Here is a 24,821-nt window from a genome sequence, read left to right as displayed (position 1 = left end):
GTCTGTTTCTCCATTGCTGCCCTGAAAATAAATTCATCAGTGCCATCTCTTCAGATTCCATATATATGTGTCAGTATATGATATTTATATTTCTCTTTCTGACTTACCTCGCTCTGTATAATGGGCTCTATTTCGTCCACCTCATTAGAACAGATTCAAATGCATTCCTTTTTATGGCTGAGTAATATTCCATTGTATATATGTATCACAGCTTCTTTATCCATTCATCTGTCGATGGACATCTAGGTTGCTTCCATGTTCTAGCTACTGTAAATAGTGCTGCAGTGAACACTGGGGTACATGTGTCTTTTTCAGTTTTGCTTTCCTCAGGGTATATGCCCAGGAGTGGGATTGCTGGCTCATATGGTGGTTTTATTCCTAGGTTTTCAAGGAGTCTCCATTCCATCTTCCATAATGGCTGTATCAGTTTATATTCCCACCAGCAATGCAAGAGTGTTCCCTTTTCTCTAGTGGAGCATTTTTAAGACAGCTCCACATGTGAGATAAAATGACTTTTCAACTTCCATTGAAATTTCATGTAGATTAGTTGCATCTGCAAAAACGAGGAAGAAGTTGTACTAAATATGAGTGCACACATTAAAATAGTGATATGAAAATTAAATTACATCCCCAAAATTATGTTAGACTTGTATTGGGCACTTTGCATTCATTTTCTCTGACACACCAATGCTGGAAGGTTTTAGCCCTATTTTTCAAATGAAGAAATTGAGGTTTAGAAGGATTACATAAATTATAGCCTGAGGTTGTTAATTACTAAATAGCAAAGTAAAAAGGGCTTCCCTGGTGGCTCAGAGGTAAAGCCTCTGTCTGCAATGAGGGAGACCCGGTTTGATCCCTGGGTCAGGAGGATCCCCTGGAGAAGGTAATGGCAACTCACTCCAGTGCTCTTGCCTGGAAAATCCCATGGGCTACAATCCATGGGGTCGAAAAGAGTCAGACACGACTGAGCTTTTCACTTTTCACTTTCAAAGTAAAAAGAGTCTGGATTTCAACCCAGTCTTGCCCAGATCTAAAGATGTTATAGAAAGTACATTAAAAAGCTTTACTTTTTATGTGAACATGTTCATTGAAGCACTGCTTATTATTTAAGAAAAAGAAAACATCCCAAGTGAGCACCAATAGGAAAATATATAATTAGATTATGATACATCTATCCAGTGGAATATTCTTTAACTATTAAAAGTGATGTACAACTAATTCTTAGTTATAATGTTAAGTAAAATGTGTTTTTAAAAAAAATCACAGAAAAAATGACTGAAGGACCCACACTGCATTCCAAACAGTATCTTTGGATAGTGAGAATATGAGCAGTTTCTCCTGGTCCTTTTTTATTTTTCTGTAGTTCTCAAATTCTCTAGTTCTCAAATAAAATAAATCTTCAAACTGGAAAAAAAGAGAAAAAAATAGTTTTGAAGTTATAATTTGTGTCAGAATTTCTGTTTTAAAATGAATGGGAAAATATACTTAGTAATGAAAAAACAGAAAATTGACAGAATGACTTTTTTACATTTCCCTTCCATAGGATTTATACATGGCTTTACAAGCATTTTCATTTAAAACTAAGGACATTGAAGATGCCATGACGAACACACTCTTACATGGTGGTGATCTTCATTCTGCCTTAGATTGGCTCTGTTTAAACCTTTCAGATGGTAAGCAGTATTGTCATAAATGTCTTTCAGTTTATAAAACCTTTTGAAATAATTTATGATATTTGTAGCAAGCTTGTGGTTTGCACTTAAATTTTTTTCACTGTGTTGTAATTATTTTTAAACGTTCTTACCCTCTTCTGGTCTTTTTGGTGTATTCTTAAAGATTATCGTCTGTGCAAGAAAAATTATTTGTGTGTGTGTTGCTTTCAGTTGTTAATGGCCATTTTACAATGCACATAATACAGCATATTCTCAACTGTCTGTAACCTGTCAGGCTGTGGACCTGATTTTGGTTTAGAAATTAGGACTGTCTTGCTTTGGGTAAATAATATTTAATTAAGCAGAGGGTTCAGGCTGTAATCTTTGGCAAGATCCTGGAATGTAAATTGCTTCTATGACTGATTAAGGCTACTACCACATGCAACCAAGGAGGAGGGGAGAGTTAAGATTTTCTTATGAAAATTTAGGTGTCTAGCACTTTGAGGGTGAAATGGCCAAATCAAGGTGGACTGGTTATCGTCTAGGGAATGTTCCCACTGGTTTGATAATAAAACAACTTTCATTGTAGGATTTTTATTCCTAAGAGATGAGCAGTAGAAGAAAGTTAAGTGCTCTTTGTCTAGACAGGTTTTATGCACACGTTTAATAAATATTTGTTTGTTTTCTGTATCATGTACATTATTTTTATCCCAATTTCTTTTAAGATGCACTTCCTGAAGGATTCAGTCAGGAATTTGAAGAGCAACAACCTAAAAGTAGGCCAAAATTCCAGTATCCTCAAATGCAAGCCACTATTTCACCCCCATTGCAACCTAAAGCCAAAAAACAGGAAGAAGATAAGATCAAGGTAATTTAAGAATTCAACATTTAAAGTATAAAATCTGAGTGAAACGTGTAACAGTTCATAAGAATATAAATATTAGGTTGAAGTTATGGTTTTACTCATTGAAAATGTCTAATGGGTTTGCCAAACTCCTTAATAGCACTGTCGTTTCAATGATCTATTGCTACATAACAAACCACCCCAAAATGGAGTGACTTAAACCAACAATTTATTCCTTATGATTTTTTAGTTTGGACTGGGCTCAGCTAGGCAGTTTGTCTGATCCAGAAAGTGTCTCCTCAGGCTATAACAACCAAAATGATTTATTTACCCACATGACTAGAGCCTCAACTGGTATCTTGCTAGCAAGGCATCTCTCTCTCCACATGATTAGCTTAGGTTTCCTCTTATATGGTAATATTAGAATGGTCAGACTTCTTACTTGACATCTAGCTTCCAAGAGCAAATATCTCAAGATAGCAAACACCAGTGTACACATTTTTATCAAGCCTCTGCTTGTATCACTCTTGCTAATGTCACGTTGGCTGAAGCAAGTCATGTGGCCAATTCAGAATCTTTGTGGAAGGGGGTTACAGAAAGGCATTAATACTGGAAGGTGTACTTCCTTAGGGCATTACACACAAATACTCCGCATATCATAAAACATCTATGAACATGGGTGAAACTAGAGAATATTATGCTGAGTTAAATAAGCCAGTCACAGAAAGACAAATATTACATGGTGTCACTTATATGAAGTAGCTAAAATAGTCATGTTCATAGAAACAGAATGGTAGTTATCAGGGGCTAAAGGGAGAAGGGGCAAATGGGGAGATGTTGCTTAATGGTAATAAAGTTTCAGTTATGCAATATCCATAAGTTCTGGACATCTGCTGTTCAACATAGTGCCTGTAGTCAACAGAACAGTATTATGTACTTTAAAATATGTTAAAAGGATAGATCTCATGTTAAGCTTTCTTACCACAACCACCCTTGTCACCATAGCAGTATACACGCACACACACACAAAACACTCAAGAATTTTTGAAGGTAACAGGTATATTTAGTGCCTTGGTTGTAGTGATGGTATCATGGGTACATCAGTCAGTTCAGTCATTCAGTCATGTCCAACTCTGTGCAACCTCATGGACTGCAACACACCAGCCTTCCCTGTCCATCACCAACTCCTGGAGCTTGCTCATACTCATGTCCATCGAGTCGGTGAAGCCATCCAACCATCTCATCCTCTGTCATCCCCTTCTCCTCCTGCCTTCAATCTTTCCCAGCCTTAGGGTCTTTTCCAGTGAGTCAGTTCTTCACATAAGGTAGCCAAAGTATTGGAGCTTCAGCTTCAGCATCAGTTTGGACATATGCCTATATAAGCATATGTCTAAACTCATCAAAATGGTGAGTGTATATATATATAACATAGTTAAAATCACAATAACATGTACAATTGTTAATGTATCAGACCTCAGTAAAGTTTAAAAATAAATAAAACAAAAATCTGTGGAAACAGCATCTGCACAAAACCACTGTTTTTAAGGAATAACACAAATTTTTCACAGTTCTTCCAATTTTTTCCTCTTTATGTAAATGGATTCTTTGAAGTATGTAAGTTTAGACTTACCAAAGTAATGTTGAGTTACATGCATTTGTCCTTCACTGTGATTCTTGAGGCTTATGTATCTACTGTTTCTCAGTGTAAAGAAATTATAAAAGCAGTGACACTTGATGATAGTTTTGACATCTTTTTATAACTTTGATTTTTCAGATATTTGTTGTTTTTTTTCTAGCCAAAAAAGGATGAAAAAAATTTGGAAGTAAATATGAAAGAATGGATTTTGCGATATGCTGAACAACAAAATGAAGAAAAAAGTGAGACTTCTAAAAGTTTAGAAGAGGAAAAATTTGACCCTGTGAGTAGAAATTTGTATTGAGCTTCTAGTTGGATATTCCTTGCAAAATATTTAAGTTTTCTAAGACTTAGTTTCCTCATTTGTAAATTGAAGAAATAGTTATCTCTAGGGGTTTATGTGAGAGTTAAATAAAACAAAACTTAGGGAAAAACATGACACAAAATAACTGTGCTACTGCTGTGGCTGTGGCTAAGGCTAAGTCGCTTCAAGTCGTGTCCGACTCTATGCCACCCCATAGACGGCAGCCCACCAGGCTCCGCCGTCCCTGGGATTCTCCAGGCAGGAGCACTGGAGTGGGTTGCCATTTCCTTCTCCAAATAACTGTTCAGTAAATGTTATTACATCACTCCCATGTCTAAAAAGACAGTCGCCAAATATTTTTAAATGATTAAGTGTTAAGAGTATTGCTACATTATTCAGATAATTTTAAAAGCACATTATTTTATAAAGGAAAGCCTTTGCCTGGACAGAGAAAACCTACATATCCTAAGAAAAACTAAAAATATTAGATTAAGTGAAAAAATCAAGTTGTAGGAAGAATATAACAATGCCTATATCTGATTAAAGACTTCTATCTAGAATTTATAAAGAAGTTTTAAAAGAAAACAGGCATTTTACAAAAGCAGATATTTGGCTGGCCAGTAAACATGTAAAAATAACTTCAACATTGCTAGTCATGGGAAAAATGAAAATGAAAACTGCAGTGAAATACTACTGTGTATTTATCAAAATGGCTAAAATTAAAAGATCAGTAATACCAAGTGTTGGGAGGATATGAAGCAACTGAACACTCCTACACTGACTGTAAGGGTACAGCTGCTTTGGAAAACTGTCACTTTCTTATGAAGTTAGACATACGCTTACCATATGACCTAACAATTTCATTCCTAGGTATTCACTCAATAAAAATGAAAATGTCAACCAAAAAAAGCTTGTACGCAGATATTCATAGCAGTTTTATTAATAACAGCCAAACACTGTAAACCGCTTTCAAAATCATTATATAAGAATGAAAGGCACAAATAGGTACATGCTGAACAATTTCATTATATTAAATTCTAGAAAAGTAATTTATGTAAAATCAATCTCTAGTAAGGGAAACCAGATCAGTAGTTGTCTGAGTCCATGGATGGAGGAAGGAGATTGTTAGGCATGATGGGGAACTTTTGGGGATGATGGCAGTGATGTATGTCTTTAAGATGACGGTTATTTGGATGTATACATTTATCAAACACATTCACTTATTCATTTAAAATGGGTATGTTTTATTATAAGTGAATCATACCTTTATAAAGGTGATTTAGAATGGAAAAAAGGAAGTTGTAGAACAGCATTTGTAGTATAATGAACTCATTTGAGTAAAAGAATACACACACAGACACACACATACATGTATTTGCATCCTTTTGTATGCAAAGGAGAGATCTGAAGAAATACACAAGAAGCTATTAGTAGTGAATAGGGCTGGGGTTAGTAGGGTGGGTTGTACTCCTCTGTATCCTCTTGAGCTTTTTTTTAAGCATGTGCCTGTATTAATGTAACAAAAACAAGAACAATTTATGATAGTACACATTATTTTGAGGTTCAGAAAAAAAGGTCTCTTCTGATTGGAGCATTAGGTCAGTACTTACTGAAAAGAAGTGGGATTTGAAGGATGCATGAAGTATGCATAGGCAACAAAGAATGGGAAAATGTCCCAGATGGGTGAAATAGTGTGAATAAGGGTACAGAAGTGGAATTGTGTAAAAGGGCCTTTGCATGTTAAACTGTAATCAGGATAAAATGTGTGAGTACTAGCAGATAGAAGTAAACAGGTGAGTTCAGCTGAGACTAGAAAATTTTGATGCCCAGAAAATGAATTTAAGAACTTTCCCTATTGATTGTGAAGGTTTGCTAGCTGTGTGGGAGCAGGTAACCCACAAGAATTTTTACGTTTTAGGTCATATTTAGTAGTGATTAATGTGACATGCAGAGGGTTAGGGAGGCCATTTAGTAACTCTTGCACTTGCTCAGGTGTGAGATAATAAAGTCCCAATTTGGAATTTGTATAGTTTTTGGGGGGAGAGGTGGGAGCACACTGCACAGCATGCAGAACTTCTCTGACCAGGACTGAACCTGTGCCCTCTGCTGCAGAAGTGCAGAGTCCTAGCCTCTGGACAACCAGGGAAGTGAAAGTCGCTCAGTCATGTCCGACTCTTTGCGACTCCATGGAGTGTGGCCTGCCAGGCTCCACTGTCCATGGAATTCTCCAGGCAAGAATACTGGAATGGGTTGCCATGGGGATCTTGCCAAGCCAGGGATCGAACCCAGGTCTCGCATTGCAGGCAGATTCTTTAACATCTGAGCCACCAGGGAAGCCCAAGAATACTGGAGTGGGTGGCTTATTCCTTCTCTAGGGTATCTTCCTGACCCAGAAATTGAACTGGGGTTTCCTGATTTGCAGACAGGTTCTTTACCAACTGAGCTACCAGGGAAGCCCCTGGACAACCAGGGAGGTCCCCAAATTGGAACTTGGAAGAGAAACATTTAAAGGAAAAATCAATAGAAATTGCTGATTTACTGAACATAAATTAAGAAACCAAAGACAGCAAGAGATCTTATAGGCTGAGGGATGGTGGTATCAGTGCCACCGATAGGAAAGATTGAAAGAATGAGTGTGGTTTCGGTGAAATTGAGATGATAGCTAATCCTTCTGTCTGTTACACTATTGCTGTCTGCTTCTACACAGAACAATCCCAGAATTGTGCTTCCTTAGTTGTCTCTTTTCCCCTCGGCTCAGTGGTTGTGTCTCATAGCAGCACTGCTAATGCCCTCTCCTCTACCCAGTGCTTTGATGCGTCTCATCTCTTATTAACCTAACCTAAAGGAAAAACCCGGAGAAGGCAATGGCAACCCACTCCAGTACTCTTGCTTGGAAAATCCCATGGGCAGAGGAGCCTGGTGGGCTGCAGTCCATGGGGTCGCTAAGAGTCGGACACAACTGAGCGCCTTCACTTTCACTTTTCACTTTCATGCGTTGGAGAAGGAAATGGCAGCCCACTCCAGTGTTCTTGCCTGGAGAATCCCAGGACAGCGGAGCCTGGTGGGCTGCCGTCTATGGGGTTGCACAGAGTCGGACACGACTGAAGTGATTTAGCAGCAGCAGCAGCAGCAACAAAGGAAAAACCAGTAATTTGAGTTTAGCTCTCTGTCTGGTTTTTGCTCAGCAGAGTTAAATTTTATAATACACATTTTCTCCAGAGGCCTTTTTTTTTTTGTAATGTCCCTGACTCTCTTCCATAAGATAGAGATTATAGGAAGGTAGCTTTCAGAAAAGTGTATTTCTTTTTTAAAAATATAAAGTCTTTATTGAATTTGTTACAATGTTGCTTCTGTTTAGTGTTTTGGTTTTTTGGCTGCCAGTGTCTTATACTATTGCATATACAGTCCTTTAAATCCATATATTTATAAAATATATAAAAGTAGCTTTTCTTTTTACAGAAATGAGCTCATACTTAGATTTTATTCCATAGTTTGCTTATTTTATTTAACATGTCAAGTAAGTTTCTCCGTGTGGATTCAGTTCAGTTCAGTCGCTCAGTCGTGTCCGACTCTTTGCAACCCTGTGGACTGCAGCACACCAGGCTTCCCTGTCTGTCACCAACTCCTGAAGCTTATTCAGATTCATGTCCATTGAGTCAGTGATGCCATCCAACCATTTCATCCTGTCATCCCCTTCTCCTCCCTCCTTCAATCTTTCCCAGCATCAGGGACTTTTCTAAGTGAGTCAGTTCTTTGCATTACCCTCATTCTATTGCTTCTTGACTTTTTTCAAACCCCAGTGACTAGTTTTCTCTGTAGAGCATACCACACTTGATTTCCAGTTTTCCTTTTCAATCAGAACTGCAATGAACATCTGTATACCTACAAATTTGCACATTTGTATTATTTCTCTATGAAAAATTGCTAACAGATTTGTTGGACCAAAGAATAAGATCAAAAGATCACAGGTTTTGATACAATACATTGACAAAAGATAAACTAATCTTGCTGTTCGTTTCTTTGTCATCATCTTTTTTGGAACAACAGAATGAAAGGTACTTGCACCTTGCAGCTAAACTTCTGGACGCAAAGGAGCAAGCAGCTACCTTTAAACTAGAAAAGAACAAGCAAGGCCAAAAAGAGGCTCAAGAGAAAATAAGGAAATTTCAAAGAGGTAAACGCTTTAAAATTCTTAGATGTATTGATATGTCTTCTTTACTGACTTTCCTAGGATGGAGGTTGCCTCTTTTTTGTATGTCTTCTCTTTCCTAACAGTTTACACTTGGGGTTGGCAGACTTTTGCAACAAGCCAAATAGTAAATATTTAAGTTTTACAGGTTGTTATGATTACTCAGCTCTGCTGCCACAGCATAAAAGCAGCCATATACAAGACATAAGCAAATGGATATGTTCTCACAAAACTTTATGGATGCTGAAATTTCACATAATTTTCACATGGCACCAAATATTTCTTCTTTTTATCTTTTTCAACCAGTTAAAGATGTAAAAATCATTCTTAGCTCACAGACCATATGGAAATAGGTAGCGGAGCTGGATTTAGCTTGCAGCCATAGTTTGTTAATCTGAAGTGTACACCATAAAACAGTATCTCCACTCAAGAAGGAGAGGTGAATATAATTCCATGAGAATTTATTTTTAGTGAAGATGTTTTTCCTGACCTTCTACATCTGTTAAGTGATTTGTTCTAAAAATGTTAGTATATGATGTGAAAATAAATTGCCTTGAACTTCTAGCACAAATTCCTAGTATGAAGGAAAAAGAAGCAATGTTTTAAAAAAAAAAAATTTGCAGAGTAAAAAGGCATGAATAACAAATATGAATAAAAGCAAAATAAATAAGCTTCATATTTTTTTGATAGAAATGGAAACTTTAGAAGATCATCCAGTATTCAATCCAGCCATAAAGATTTCACATCAACAGAATGAAAGAAAGAAGCCTCCTGTAGTCACAGAAGGAGAAAGTGCTTTGAACTTTAATTTATTTGAAAAATCTACAGCTGCTCCTGAAGAAGAAAAAGGTAAAATGAAGGGAGAGTGTTCTAGAATGTAATTTGTAAATAGTAAAACATCAAGGACTATATAATTGAGAAATTGTGTTCCTTTGTATTCCAACAGACTACAAAAGATGGTAGTAAAGTTACACTTCCACACACTATCTTGGAAAAGTAATCATTATAATTTGTTTAGCATTTTGTGATTACCAACATCTGGCTTCAGTCTCATCTCTCTCCAGTTCAGACTACTGCCAGAATTATCTTTCTGTAACATAGATATGAGTTTCTGGTTAAAACTTTTAATCAGTTAACAAGTTCAAACCTTGTATTATGACATTGACAATCCTTTGCATTCTGCCACAGTCTACCTTTCCACCTTATTCTCCCAGCTATGTACTACAGCTGCATCATTCTTGAAACATATATTGTTTCATGGCTCTATGACTTTGCTTATCCTATTATCCCCTTTTTGGCCAACCTTTCCCTTGCTCGAATCAGGTCTGTCTGTCCTTTTCTAACCTATTCTCTTTAAAAACATCTGTTCCCAAAAGTGAGAGAATTTTAATCCTTCAAAAGATATTCTGTATTACTACATAAGCATTTTTAAAGAACCAATCTTTGTCATTTTAGAGAAAAAGAAAGAACCTCATGATGTAAGAAATTTTGACTATACTGCTCGAAGCTGGACTGGAAAATCTCCCAAACAATTTCTGATCGATTGGGTCAGGAAGAATCTTCCCAAGAGTCCAAATCCTTCCTTTGAAAAAGTTGCAGTAGGTAGATACTGGAAATGTAGGTATGTTTTGGCTAACTGAGTGAACTTCTAGAAAAATCTAAGATGAAAATATATTTTTTTCTTATCAGTTAAGTAGACGTTCAGGAAGCTGGTTCCACATCTCTAGGTTGATAATGCCTATAAATCATTACCTAGTATTAATATAGTGTTTTCCGTGAGAATATTTAATTTAAATAATGTAAACTACAGTTCAGTGTTAATGGAATTCTGACCATTTTTACTTCGTCAATTTTATTTGAAAATGTCTTTGGCTTCTTTTAGGGTGAGGGTAATCAAGTCTGAAGATGATGTCCTGGTCGTGTGCCCTACGATCTTAACAGAGGACGGTATGCAGGCTCAGCACCTGGGAGCTACTTTAGCTCTTTATCGTTTGGTGAAAGGGCAGGTAAGTTTTTATAGGTCCAAGTGTCTCAAAATTCACTTGTGGAGTAATGGGTATATTTTGTCAACATAAAACTATCTGCATGTGGAAGGGAATATTTAATCGTGGCCCTTCGTGCCAGTTTTCTCTTCACTGAATGTGGCTTCTGAGTAGTCCTTGTTTCTGCTTATTTATAATTTTGACTTTGTCTCATCTCTAAACATAGTTCAAGCTTTCTCTCCTTGGACCAGAGGCACTGAACCATTTGGTCCAGCTTTGCAAGCTGTACTGATTTAAAGATTAAAAAACTGTGCTAGAGTGATTGAATTAAGGAGAATTCTTAAACGATTGTTTTCCTTTAATATTATATTGTCTCTCAACTTTAAAATACAAGACATTGGTTCCAGTTTTCACTTTTAGGTTATATCGACTAAAGCATCCAGTTTAAGGAATGATGAAAATAAAGTATTACTGAAGAGAGCACTTTTCAGAGAACATTGCTTTTCTTCTTTTTTTTTGATTGGGAGTACTGTCAACACTTTCTCTTTGTAATAAGTATATCTTTCTTCCTGGGGAATTAGAACTACTGAAAACTTAGACACTGATTAAGTGGAATTCCAAATAATAGTTCTTTTCCATTTTCTCTCAGTAAAAGATCTTAATGTCTTTATTTCCCTTGTTTTGCAAAATAAGGTATCATAAGCTAAGCTTAATTGATGGAAATGACTGTCAATGTTACAAAAATAATGGTGGGCTCTTTATAAAACAGGCAGGATAACTTAGATTCCATCCAATGGAGTTCACTTAAAATAGTTTGACTTGTAATATACAAATGGAATCTCAGAGGGAACTTTGAGAAATGTTTTGTGGATCATCTACATATTTAAATAGCACCACTATAGGAATAAATAATAAACATGTGTTTAATAGTTTATTGTGTTCTAGAATAAGCACTGTGTTTGATTAACTGAAAGTTTACCTCAGAGTATGCCTATAAGGGAGGTATAATTATTAGCCCTGGTTTACAAATGTAGAAACTAAGACACCAAGAAGTTAAGTTACTTGCCCAAGGTCACACAGCTAGGTAAGTCCAGAAGCCTGAATATGATATGCTGTTTATAAATTTGCATCATATGCATGTATGTGTGTGCTCAGTCATGTCTAGCTCTTTGTGACCCCAGGGACTGTAGCCCACTAGGCTCTTCTGGCCATGGAATTTTCCAGGCAAAAATACTGGAGCAGGTTGCCGTTTCCTATCTCCAGATATGCATGTATATCTTATATTAAAGTACAGTAGTAACCTACTAGTTTAAGAGATATTTTAAGAAGCAGTAGCTATTCTTTTCAGTTCTAACCTATTGAATTTTGGTGTCCAGTAATTAGTGAACACAATGTATTACTATATTTTTCGTTTATAGTCAGTTCATCAGTTACTTCCGCCTACTTACCGAGATGTTTGGCTAGAGTGGAGTGATGCGGAAAAGAAAAAGGAAGAATTAAATAAAATGGAAACCAATAAACCACGTGACCTTTTTATCGCCAAACTTCTAAATAAACTGAAACAGCAGCAGCAGCAACAACAGCACCCTGAAAATAAGAGAGAAAACTCTGAAGATCCTGAGGAATCTTGGGAAAATTTAGTTTCTGATGAGGATTTTTCTGCTCTGTCCTTGGAATCAGAAAAGGTGGAAGATTTGGAACCTGTTAGAAACCTCTTTAGAAAGTTGCAAAGCACACCTAAGTACCAGAGACTTCTAAAGGAAAGGCAACAGTTACCTGTGTTTAAACACAGGAATTCAATTGTTGAAACTCTTAAAAGGCACCGGGTTGTGGTTGTGGCGGGCGAAACAGGGAGTGGGAAAAGTACTCAAGTGCCACATTTTCTATTAGAAGATCTGCTTCTGAATGAGTGGGGAACAACTAAATGTAACATCGTCTGTACCCAGCCCCGAAGAATCTCAGCAGTGAGTTTAGCCACACGAGTGTGTGATGAATTGGGCTGTGAAAATGGACCTGGAGGAAAGGTAAAATGTTGTTCAACTCTACCTCAGAGAATGGTGATATGACATTACTTACCTGTGCTCTTGGGATCCAAATGGAACCTGTACCATACATGAATTTTGGCCAATACTGTTTGTTCAATAGCACATCTCAGGTGCTTCTCATGTTTTCTTTGATAGGTATGATATGCCACTCTCCTTTATAGGAAAAGGATTGTAAGTAATTATCATTAAAATTCTCATGTAAAAGGAAAAATATATTCACTTTAATAACTGAGTACTCAAATATATTACATTACTAAGTTGATCATTCAAAGAATATAAATACATACAGATAAATTGTAATACCAGATCTCAGTATTTGGAAATCTTTTCTGTAGCATATATTCCTGAATGATTTTCATTAACTCAATGAACAGAAGCAAAAAACAATATAGAAGATAATGTCAGACTATTTTCAAATCCTGTATATTAAAAAAAATAGAAAAAAGAACTTAAAATACCTGTTGTCATGTGTTTGGGGATAAAAGTGTACACAAAACTGGCCAAATCTTAACCAGAGTGACTGCAAAATTTAGGAATTAATAAACTTGGTTTAGAACCAAATATAATGAATTCCAAGTTCATGTAATTCAATTTAATTATGCTTTGAATTGTTCTTTCTAGATATGGTACTTAACATTTTTGTCTATAAGTTAGATAGCCCTTCATTAAAATTTTAAAGGGCAATTTTTCTGGGTTCTCTCATGACATGTAAGGGGACAAAGGGCACAATTTCTGTCTTATAAGGAATTTACGTTAAGGGGATATCAGACATGTTTACAAACACAGCAAAAGAATGACTGAAGGAGTAAGAGAGAAAATGTGATGGGAATAGAAGTGACTTCAGGATCCCCATCAGGCACAACTGGTTTTTAATGGTTGAAGCTTTTATGAGATCTTGATAGAAGAGTAGACTTAAGTTGTGGGAGCAGATCTAAAATTCTGTTCCTGAACACCTCAATATTTTGCTCCAAGATAATTTCATAAGAAATTGATTAAATCTATTAATATTTCCATAATCATGTTAATGGTACTCAAAGCAGGCGAACAGCTTTTTGTTTCAAAATTCTGAAAAAAGTTTTTTCTTGTTTAAATTGCCAAAACAAATTTTATAGTTTGGTATAATTGAAAACATAGGCAAGTAATAAATGGCACTAAAAAGATTTACTGTCTAAGTAAATCTGCTCCATATCGGAGCAGGACCAGCATCTGTACCTCAGTTTTTAAAGCTTATTTCCCGTATCATTTGTGAGAATCTAGTCTGGGCTCTGTGTTTTCCCTTCAGAATTCTTTGTGTGGATATCAGATCCGGATGGAGTCTCGCGCTAGTGAATCTACCAGGTTACTCTATTGTACAACAGGGGTTTTGCTAAGAAAACTTCAAGAAGATGGTCTCCTAACAAATGTGTCTCATGTTATTGTAGATGAGGTGAGTAGATTCTATCGCTGTATGTTCGGGAAATGATCCTAAACATTTTTGTGTTAAAAAGATGTTACTTCTAATACTAGCTAACATTTTCTCCATTTTTACTAAATGCCAAGCACTTTATGTGTAATTAGTTAATTTCCTCTAACAGGTCTCATGCTAATTGATTTATTTAACAAATACTGTATAACATTTGCTGTATGCAAGGGGCTATTCTAAGGACTTCATAGATACAACTTCATTTAATCCTTCCAGCAATCCTTCATTTAATCAAAAGAAGTAGATATTATTATCCCTATTTTATAGTTGAGGAAACTAGGCACACAGAGGTTATATAGCTTACTCAAGTTCATACAGCCAATAAGTTCTGCAACTAGGGGTTCAAGCCTAGGGAAGCTGGCTGCAGACATTTCTTATCAGTTAGTGTATGTTTAAGTGATTTGCTTTGTACATAATTGTTTGAAGAAATTATATATATAGCATTTCACTTATTTAAATTTTTTTTTTCAATTTTCCTGATGAAAAGTTTTTATGAATTTAATTCACCAAATTCAGAAGGCATTAGTGAAAGTACAATCATTCTTTGATTTTTAATTAATAGACTACATATCGATTACTGGGTTGTTTTCCTCCTTTTGGTTAGTAAGTATTAGAAGTATAGAGAGATACAAAAATGAAAATAAAAATTATCTGTAGTCTCATGATTCAGAAAAAAATTAATGTTGCCATTTGTGCATTTATATATATATATATTTTAGTCTGCAAAAATATCATTTTTAAATAGCTTTGTAGAAGTATGTTATTTGGATATCCCATAATTTATTTAACCATTTTCCTGTTCTTGCACTAGTTCAGGTTAAGATGTTTTTAAATACAATATTTTGGTAATAGGTAAGTGAGAAATTCAAGAGAAAGAAAGAGGATATATGGCAGCTTGATTGAGCATTCCGTGGGTAACCGCTTCTGGCAGTGATGGGTGGGAACTAGGGTGTGACAGTTGTAGCCATGTTTGTTAATACCTGGATTTTATCAGTATCATCAAGAATCAACTTAAAATGCTAATTTGTCTATTTATAATGAGAAATTTTTTCTGCTAGGTAAGATGAAATATTTGCATCAGCCAGTAGTTTTTCTGGGAACTCCAAATTATTAAAAAAACTGTGTATGTGTGAGTCACTCAGTTGTGTCCAACTCTTTGAGACCCCATGAGTATAGCCCGCCAGGCTCCTCTGTCCATGGAATTCTCTAGGCCAGAATACTAGAGTGGGTTGCCATTCCCTTCTCCAGGAGATCTTCCCAATCCAGGGATCGAATCCAGGTCTCCCTCATTGCAGGCAGATTCTTTACTGTCTGAAAACCAGGGAAGTTTGTTTAGTAAATATATATCAGGATGAACCCTAACTAAGTTAAAAGTTAGACCAGCTGCAGGGGAGCTGTTCTTTGATGGTTTTGTATTATTAATAGCAGTCTGTAGACCTGATTCACTGATCTGTGCTTCAGTGTGATACTCTCAGCCTCTTATTGAACAGTACAATAAGAGTAAGAGAAAACCCAGTGAAATTCATCATCATGTTAAATATAATGATGAAAGAGATGCTGGGACAGAGTTCATTATGTTATTCAGGAACTTCTTTATGAAGATGCTTAGGATGATACTCTGACTTTCTTATTAGGAATAGTTGTGTGATTTGTTTTAGTTTATGGTCAGTGTGAGAGTTATGCAGCTTTTCCTCTGGCAGCTGTTACATTTACAGCCAATCTTTTTGCCCACCTCTCTCAAATGTACTTAATAAAGTATACATTTTTATTAGCTGTATTTTATGTCTTATCCTCATTTTAAATTTTCTTTTTAAAAAAAATCAATAATTGGGGACTTCCCTGGCAATCCAGTGATTAAGACTCCATGCTTCCACTGCAGGGACACAGGTTCGATCCCTGCTTGAGGAACTAAGATCCCGCATGCAGAGCAGTGTAGCAAAAAATAAATTTTAAAAATTGATAACCTGTATAAATTACCATCTCTTTGAGGAGGTTCCCCAGATCTGTTTCATCTATCAGAAAATACTTCTCTCAAGCTTGAGATAATATCCTGGTCAGACCAGTAAAGTAAAAACATCCAAAATTATTCCTCCTTTCTTGCATATCCTCTAAATCTGGTCACCTGGACTTTGTTGATTTTTTTGAATACTTTTCTCACATTCATTTACTTCTCTCCATATTTACTGGTATTGCCCTCATATAGGCTACCATTATCTTATTTAATTACTTAATAAGCTTCTAATTAAACTTCCTACTTTCTGTTTTGCTCTCTTCTACATTCTTCACATTATAGCTACAGTTATGTTTTTTTTAAAACAAAGTTCAGACCGCATGATTCTCCTCCTTTAAATTTTCTTACCACCCTGACTTATCAGGATAAAGTCTCAGCTCCTTGACAGGGTTTACGAGACCTCATATGAATCACTGGGCACCTCACCCTCTCTGTCTCTTGCCCATTCCTCGTCTCATGCTCAAGGCATAATTTTGTTTCCTCATTTCTTGAAATGTAGTGTGATCCCACTGTCCTCCATGATTTTGCACAAGTTATGTCCCATGACCACTTTTTCCCCTTTATCATTGTGTTCTTTCCTCCTTTTTTAAAAACTCATTTCAGTTCTCAGCATAGATGTCAATTCCCTCTTAGTAGCCTTCCTGACCACCTGAATTAGCTACTCCTTGCTGTACAACAGGAACTAATACAACATTGTAAATCAACTATAACTCCAATTAAAAAAAAAAAACAACTATAAAACAAAACCAAAAAAGAATATTAGACTGAAAAAAAACAAAATAGCTGCCCTTCATATGTAATTTCAAGCCATTCTCTACAGAATCCTCTTATAAGGCTATAAACTCTGAAATGACTATCTCAATCATTATTCCCCAGCATATAGCACAATGCTGAGTACTATTTGTTGATCTCCTCTGATAGCCAACCACTCTATGAAATTTGTCTTGTTTGTATTCTTGTTTCATAGAAGAAGAAATAGGCCCAGGGATATTTGAATAACTTTCCTAAAGTCGTATTTTAATTGTGCAAGCCAAGAAGAATTAAGCCTAAGCAAGCAATTCTAGAGTCTGAACATTTAACCACTATTGACTCCCTTCCAAGCAAAATGATCAGACCTGTTTTAATTTTTGTTGATCAAACCTGTTTTAATTTTTGTTGATCAATCCTGTTTTAATTTTTGTTATCTCAATGTATTCTTTTGTATGCTGCTTTAAATCTCAAGAAATAAAATGAAGTAGAAATAAACTCAGTACATCAAGTTGCAATACAGACTAGTACATCCAGCAGATACTAAGTTCTCATAACGTCCCATGTTTCAATGCTCTATAGCAAGTTTACAGTGCTCATCCCTAAAATGCATCTGTTGGAAAAGCTTAAAACCCATTTTCTTAGGCAGTTGATAGAACCTGTCAGATTCATACTAAAAAAATTCCCCCTTTGCAGAAAAGTGTATAACCAATCTGTCTTGTTGCAGTTCTGTGTCTATTCAATTTTATATTAGTGACATATTTTAAGCATTACACTGGCTTTTGAGTGAAATTCGGGAGATACTTTAATGTTATCAGCTGAACAGTTAGACTAACTCCTAAGGTAGAGTCTTACTATCATAGCTAATCCTGGTCATTATATGCTGATTTTTACTGACCTCAGTTTTAAAGAGGGTGACTTTATTTTCAATTTGGAAGATCTACCTCATTTGAAACACAGCTTCTCTCACCTTCTCTATGTATTGACTGTATGTAAATATTAACTTTTAGTAGATTTGAAGGTCTGATTGTTTTATCTTCTTACTAGATCTTATTATTATGTAAGGGCTTCCCTGGTGGCTCAGATGGTAAAGAATCTGCCTGCATTGCAGGAGACCTGGGTATGATCCTTTGGTTGGAAAGATTCCCTATAGAAGGAAATGGCAACCCCTCCAGTATTTTTTCCTGGAAAATTCCATGGACAGAGGAGCCTGGTGGGCTATAGCCCATGGGGTTGCCAAGAGTTGAACACAACTGAGCAAATAACACCCACAGACCTTATATATGACCTTTTTTTAAAATTCCTTTTATACTAGGTTCATGAGAGAAGTGTCCAGTCAGACTTCCTACTAATTATCTTGAAGGAAATTTTACAGAAACGTTCTGATTTACATTTGATTCTCATGAGTGCCACTGTAGACAGTGAAAAGTTTTCTACCTATTTCACACACTGCCCTATTCTGAGAATTTCAGGAAGAAGTTATCCTGTTGAGGTAAGTTTTTTTAATGCCTATGTGAACAGAAACTACATTCCCACCAGTGAGTGTCCCCAGAAGATAGGCCCTTAAGTCTGCTGCTAAGTCACTTCAGTCGTGTCCGACTCTGTGCGACCCCATAGACGGCAGCCACCAGGCTCCCCCGTCCCTGGGATCCTCCAGGCAAGAACACAAGTGGGTTGCCATTTCCTTCTCCAGTGCATGAAAGTGAAAAGTGAAAGGGAAGTCACTCAGTCGTGTCCAACTCTTAGCCACCCCGTGGACTGCAGCCTACCAGGCTCCTCCGTCCGTGGGATTTTCCCGGCAAGAGTACTGGAGTGGGGTGCCATTGCCTTCTCCCCCTTAAGTCTGAGCCTAGAACTATTCCTAAGGTAATCCAGGTCAAGAGAGGACCTGGAGATGGCCGTGGGAATCAGATAGCTGATCTGCCTTGACTGAGCTGCCAAATAGTGGGCTGGAAGGAGGATTGTGCTGAATGACACACGTCAGAGGTACACAGCATAAAACAACTCTATAGCAAAGCCAAATCTACATCCAGATTGGGGTCGCTGCCTAACAATAAGGAACTGTTTTTCCACCCATGTGGAAGTTGGATGTGAGAGTTGGACTATAAAGAAGGCTGAACGCCAAAGAATTGATGCTTTTGAACTGTGGTGTTGGAGAAGACTCTTGAGAGTCCCTTGGACTGCAAGGAGATCCAGCCAGTCCATCCTAAAGGAGATCAGTCCTGAATATTCATTGGAAGGACTGATGCTGAAGCTGAAATTCCAGTACTTTGTCCACCTGATGTGAAGAACTGACTCATTGGAAAAGACCCTGATGCTGTGTAAGATTGAAGGTGGGAGGAGAATGGGACAACAGAGGATGAGATGTTTGGATGGCATCACCAACTCAATGGACATGAGTTTGAGTAAGCTCTGGAAATTGATGGACAGGGAAGCCTGGTGTACTGCAGTCCATGGGGTCACAAAGAGTTGGACATGACTGAGCGACTGAACTGAACTTTCTACCCATTCCTCAAATTTAGGGGGGTTTTCTTTGAAGCTTTCTTCTATTCTTAATGTTTGCCCTTTTGGTTCAGCTGATAAAGAATCTTTAAATTGATTTTCACATGTAAAAAATATATACCATAATGTACTTTGTCCTGGAATTACTAGGGACAGATCCATCTATATCAGGCAAGTTCTTCATTCCCAAATAATGCAGGAAAAAAAGTTTTTTAATATTGTCATTAGCATGTGGTAACATTCAGAGAGGTAGCAGTTCCTTGTTCTCTTTAAGATGATATTTACTGAAATGAATTTGAGCTCACTGTTTATATGCCTTCACCTGTGCAGGTTTTTCATCTTGAAGATATAATAGAGGAAACAGGCTTTGTACTGGAGAAAGACTCAGAATACTGTCAGAAATTTCTGGAGGAGGAAGAAGAAATAACCATTAATGTTACAACCAAAGCAGGGGGAATTAAAAAGTATCAGGTAAGAAGAAAACATTTTTAAAGACATCTGATGATGATATCCAAGACACAAACTACCCTAAGAGTTTTAAAATCATGTGGCTGGCACGGTGCATTCAAATACATTTTGTTAGAGGAATAACAGATATGATTATGAGCAAATTTTAAACATCATTTCTTTGATCTTTGTTTTACTGACTCTTTTACTGTTTTACTTACTGTTTGGTTTATGATATTTGCTTTACCTCAACACCTTAAATAGACTGGGGCAGGCCCAGAGTCTAGATCCCTGCCACTGGTTTTCTTAGCAGCCTCTGTCCTGGCATGAGCCAGCCTTAGCTCTGTATCATCCAGGGAAGCACAGTTCTTCATAGAGAGTTAGTTTAGTTTGAATGACATAATTTTAGGAATATCACAAAAGCTACGCTATCCTGCATTTTGACCAGTGGTACTATATACATATTTTCACTGTATATACAATATTCCATTCATCTAATGGACAAATTTAAAGTTAGTTTATCTTTTAATTAAGCAGATAAATCAAGGAAGCAAAAACTAAAATCTTTTCTTAAAACTATAGAATGTGTTTACATGCCAAGATTAAAAGTTTTGCTGTACTTAAGGGGGCTGGATGAAATTAATAGGATAGAGATGAAATTTTATCATACTTTAATACTGTTAAAAATTGTATTCTTGCTATATTTTAATGAAATAATGGTGACAGTGAGAAAAATACAAATTTGAATAAATGCCAAGTAGCTTGTTTTTTCCTTCTTTGTGTTTACTTCATATTTTTGTTCAAGTTTTTCGGATTATGTTTCTTTTAGGAATACATCCCAGTTCAGGCTGGAACAAGTGCCGATTTAAATCCATTTTACCAAAAGTATAGCAGTCGTACTCAGCATGCTATTCTCTACATGAATCCTCATAAAATCAACCTGGATCTCATTTTGGAACTTCTTATATATTTAGGTATGTACCTAATGTGTCTCCATTTGTTTTGATAAAACTTTTCAACTAACCGGAGATGTTTTATTAATATTTTATATGCTGTTCCTTATTTTTGAATATTGTATGTTTCAAAAAATTTCAGACAGAAGTCCTCAGTTCAAAAATGTTGAAGGAGCAGTACTGATCTTTTTACCAGGCCTTGCTCATATTCAACAGTTGTATGATCTCTTATCAACTGACAGAAGATTTTTTTCAGAACGGTAACTACAGATCTTCATTATATTCCTGGTAGTTTTAAAATAGAACAATGTTTTGTACATTAAAATTCTTGATCAGAGCTTTCAAAGTCTTTTCGCCTTTAGTTAAAATTGTCCATGACAAAGCAATTCTTATTTTAACTTCGTTATAGCATTTTATCTACTAAAAATTTTAGGTACTTTATCTACATTTGTTTTATTTTCTTAATATGATTTACCAGAGGGAAACTTGTAGTTAAAAATAAGATGGTGACTCCCCTCCCCAACCCATGGGATGGTGCAAAACCTCAACAACATTGCAGTTTATCATCCATACAGACTGAATTGGCTCTGTACCGTGTCTGTTTTTATATAGCTTATTACTGCTGTTACCATTATCACCTTGGCATCAGAATATAGTTTTAAAAATACTTTAATCCCTACATTCATATAATTCATATTAAATTTTTCTCATCAACAAGTGTATATATATATTCTCAGAACTTTTGTGTGTTTAAAATTTTTCATAATAAAAAAATTTTTAATTGCTTCCTATTTGCAAATAAATTTTGTTATTCTTTGCAGTGTCTTCTAAAGAGAAACTCTTGCTAAGAACTATGATTTTAACTTTCAGATATAAAGTGATAGCTCTGCATTCTATTCTTTCAACTCAAGATCAAGCTGCAGCATTCACACTTCCTCCTCAAGGAGTCAGGAAGGTAAAACTCAGTACATCAAATTTATTTATATGTGATCCACCTGAGAACAGTTCATGAAAATGATTCCCTATCATCAAAGACAGTTATTAAGTACCGTATAGCACATGGCAGACTCCAGATGCTCTGCAGTCTAATATCATCAAAAGTGAACCCAGTATTAAAATTCAATTTATGTTAGGTGTTTATATTAGGTGTTATCAATAACTTTAGAGGAGTGGTAGGTAGTTTAAAAACATGGCATTATTGTTGCTTTTGAGAAGGAAAACTCACTACTATTCCTTCAGGAAGAGAACACAAAGGATGTTTGATGTCAGAAGCTACTTGAATCCTGGGAGGATTCTTTTTTGTTCTCTATAGTCTATTTATCCCTGATCATTTTTGCAACACAGAGAACATTAGGTTAGGAAACAATCTTAAGGTATTTTCATTGTCTCCTCTGTTCAGGATTCTGAATGAAGAGATACTTTGCAAAAAGAGTTTCTCAGATTCTTGTCCGGAAGCTGCAGCCATGTCTTTGGCCTTTGGCAACCTACTCAGCTTTGCTTTCTCATCTTTAAAAGGGGTTGAATTAAATGTATGATTTTCTAACTGTGCTCTGAAAACACCAGGGGTTCATAGGTTATGCTCTGACCTGTAACATTTGGGCTTCTCTGGAAGATTTTGTCTGAAGAAAAGAATTCCACCACCTCTAAACACTTTGATCACCTACGTCCTATCTAACTCTTAATAATCTGGGTTCTCTTTCCTAGGATGAAGGATAAGGAAAGCAATCATTCAGTATTGAGATAGAGTGATAACATATTGAACTGACCTAAAGTTTCCTAAATGTTTCACCTCCAAAGACTCAACAGAAGAAAAAAAACACAAGAAGAAAGGCTGTTTAGCCATCACCATTAAGAATTTTTGAGCTAGAAAGGGACCTAAGAAATCATGTATTTCTACCTCTTAATTTGAGACCAGAGAGGTAAAATGACTTGCACAGGTCACAAAGCTAATAAGTAGCAGAGCCGGGGCAATAAGCCACCAGTTCTTCTTACGAAAGAAAGTATTCTCTAATAATTGTAAAGTTTCTGCTGAGCAGTCTCCATTCTCTGACCCACTTTCCCATTTTACATGTATCATTTTTAAGGTGACTGACTAGAATTAAGGGTCTATAGTATTTCTGTTGGAATAAGAATCTATAAGTTTAATTAATAAGCTGAGGTGATAAAATCAATTAGAGCAAATTTAAGTTACACAGTAACAGCAATTAGATTGTGAATTTTTGTAAAGAATAATTGAAATTCACTTTTTAAAATGCATTGGCTAAACTAAAGAATTTTTAAGTGATGACACATTGCTGAAAGTAGTTACCTAAATGTTTTGGCTTTGTGTTTTCAGATTGTTTTGGCAACAAATATTGCAGAGACGGGTATCACTATTCCAGATGTTGTATTTGTAATTGATACTGGAAGAACGAAAGAAAATAAGTAAGTTTGCATTTTCTTCCCAAATCAAAACATATTTAACCTGAAAAGGGCTTGGAACTGTTGAATTGTTAGGAGACATCACAGAACCATTCCAATCAGTACATGTACTGCCAAAACAAGCACTAGATCTCAGAATCATATGGGGAACATCTCAAATGTCCTAATTCTGTCCAAAACAAAAGGTCTCAGAGAAGCTGTAGGGAAGTTTAAAATGTCTAAGAATAAACGTCAAAATTAATGTCATCAGTTTTCCCATAAGTAATATCAGTGTACTGCTACTGATAGGAAAGTGCTGAGAAAATGTTCAGACATAAATTCTTATCAGTTAGTTTGTAAAATAAATTGTTTTACAAAAACATTATTTGTGGGATTATAAAAAAGCATGGGTTTTAGAATCAGAGTTAGATTATAAATCTTGATCTATAATTTTGAGCAAGTAATATTACATCAGTTATAATCATCAGCATTCTCCTCATATGTAAGTGGGAAAATTAAAGCTTCATAAATTGAAAATACGTACTACAGTAATTGGCACATAGTAGATAACTTTAACTGTTAAATTTAACTTTAATAGAAAGATTATTGCTATATAAGTGTTTTGATGTTTATGTTTAACAAATAAGACCATCTTTGTGGTCTGTTTTAATCTATATACACTGTCCCTAATATTAGAAAACTTCAGCAATATTTGGAAATGAGTATGACTGTCCAGTACAAAATAGACTCCTGACTTTTTTTAACTATACCTTTAGAGGAAGTGTTTTCAGGGTTGAACTGTATTTTGTGAAAGGTGCTTTGAATTGTGACGCTCACAGCAGAATTTCTCACTTTTTCAAAGAATTCTTATTGCATAATTATTGGGCATTCTAATCTTCACCTTTAGAATCAAATACTTCCAGTTTTTTTTTAGATTTTTATTTAAGTCAGTTATCTACATGTTCTCTCCTAAAACATTTTTCCAGGTACCATGAGAGCAGTCAGATGAGTTCTTTGGTCGAGACATTTGTCAGCAAAGCGAGTGCTCTGCAGCGCCAGGGGAGAGCTGGGCGGGTCAGAGATGGCTTCTGTTTCCGCATGTACACGAGAGAAAGGTATGGCATAGCCTGGAGATTTAAAACACACAAACCAGTGTGGCATTTCTGATATTATGTGTTTAGGATTATTTTACCTTATTTTTCAGATTTGAAGGCTTTATGGACTATTCTGTCCCTGAAATCTTGCGCGTGCCTTTGGAGGAATTATGTCTTCATATTATGGTAATCCCAAAGGAACTTAGATGAACTTTTGTTCTCCACCCCTTTCTAAGAAAAAAGAAAAAGACCTAAACTTATCTTACCTTCTGTTGCACTAGATTTTCAAGTATTTTATTTACTCTGCTCTAATAAATTCCCTCTTCCCCCATATTTTATAAGTAAACCCACTGTGCTTTAAATCTGCCATAGGCACTCATACTTTAAGAAATTAAAATACACACTCATAGCCCAGACCACTAGTTCTCAATGGGGATGATATTGCTCACCAGGGACAACCTGGAATGTCAGGAGACATTTTTAGTTGTCAGAGCTGCGGGAACAGGGAGACCATGCTATGGACGTCTAGTGGGTCAAGACCAGGGATGCTGCT

General features: G+C 36.0%; 1 protein-coding gene across 1 annotated transcript in view; it reads left to right on the top strand.

The window, feature by feature from the left end:
• The window catches only part of DHX29 (DExH-box helicase 29), a 45,412-nt gene that overhangs the window by 9,240 nt on the left and 11,351 nt on the right, over positions 1–24,821 (top strand). Inside the window, exons 4-20 of the mRNA XM_065905788.1 lie at positions 1,544–1,673; positions 2,378–2,520; positions 4,293–4,415; positions 8,484–8,610; positions 9,316–9,474; positions 10,081–10,246; positions 10,508–10,631; positions 12,026–12,631; positions 13,935–14,078; positions 18,188–18,364; positions 19,705–19,845; positions 20,651–20,795; positions 20,917–21,034; positions 21,645–21,729; positions 23,110–23,198; positions 24,161–24,289; positions 24,379–24,454. Coding sequence (XP_065761860.1) covers positions 1,544–1,673; positions 2,378–2,520; positions 4,293–4,415; positions 8,484–8,610; positions 9,316–9,474; positions 10,081–10,246; positions 10,508–10,631; positions 12,026–12,631; positions 13,935–14,078; positions 18,188–18,364; positions 19,705–19,845; positions 20,651–20,795; positions 20,917–21,034; positions 21,645–21,729; positions 23,110–23,198; positions 24,161–24,289; positions 24,379–24,454 — 2,682 coding nt within the window. The remainder of the gene's footprint in view (positions 1–1,543; positions 1,674–2,377; positions 2,521–4,292; positions 4,416–8,483; positions 8,611–9,315; positions 9,475–10,080; positions 10,247–10,507; positions 10,632–12,025; positions 12,632–13,934; positions 14,079–18,187; positions 18,365–19,704; positions 19,846–20,650; positions 20,796–20,916; positions 21,035–21,644; positions 21,730–23,109; positions 23,199–24,160; positions 24,290–24,378; positions 24,455–24,821) is intronic.

This window comes from Muntiacus reevesi, chromosome 14 (assembly GCF_963930625.1).
Source record: "Muntiacus reevesi chromosome 14, mMunRee1.1, whole genome shotgun sequence".
NCBI classification, from domain to species: domain Eukaryota; kingdom Metazoa; phylum Chordata; class Mammalia; order Artiodactyla; family Cervidae; genus Muntiacus; species Muntiacus reevesi.
Note: the sequence above shows the minus strand (reverse complement) of the source record. Positions and strands in the feature narration are given on the sequence as shown.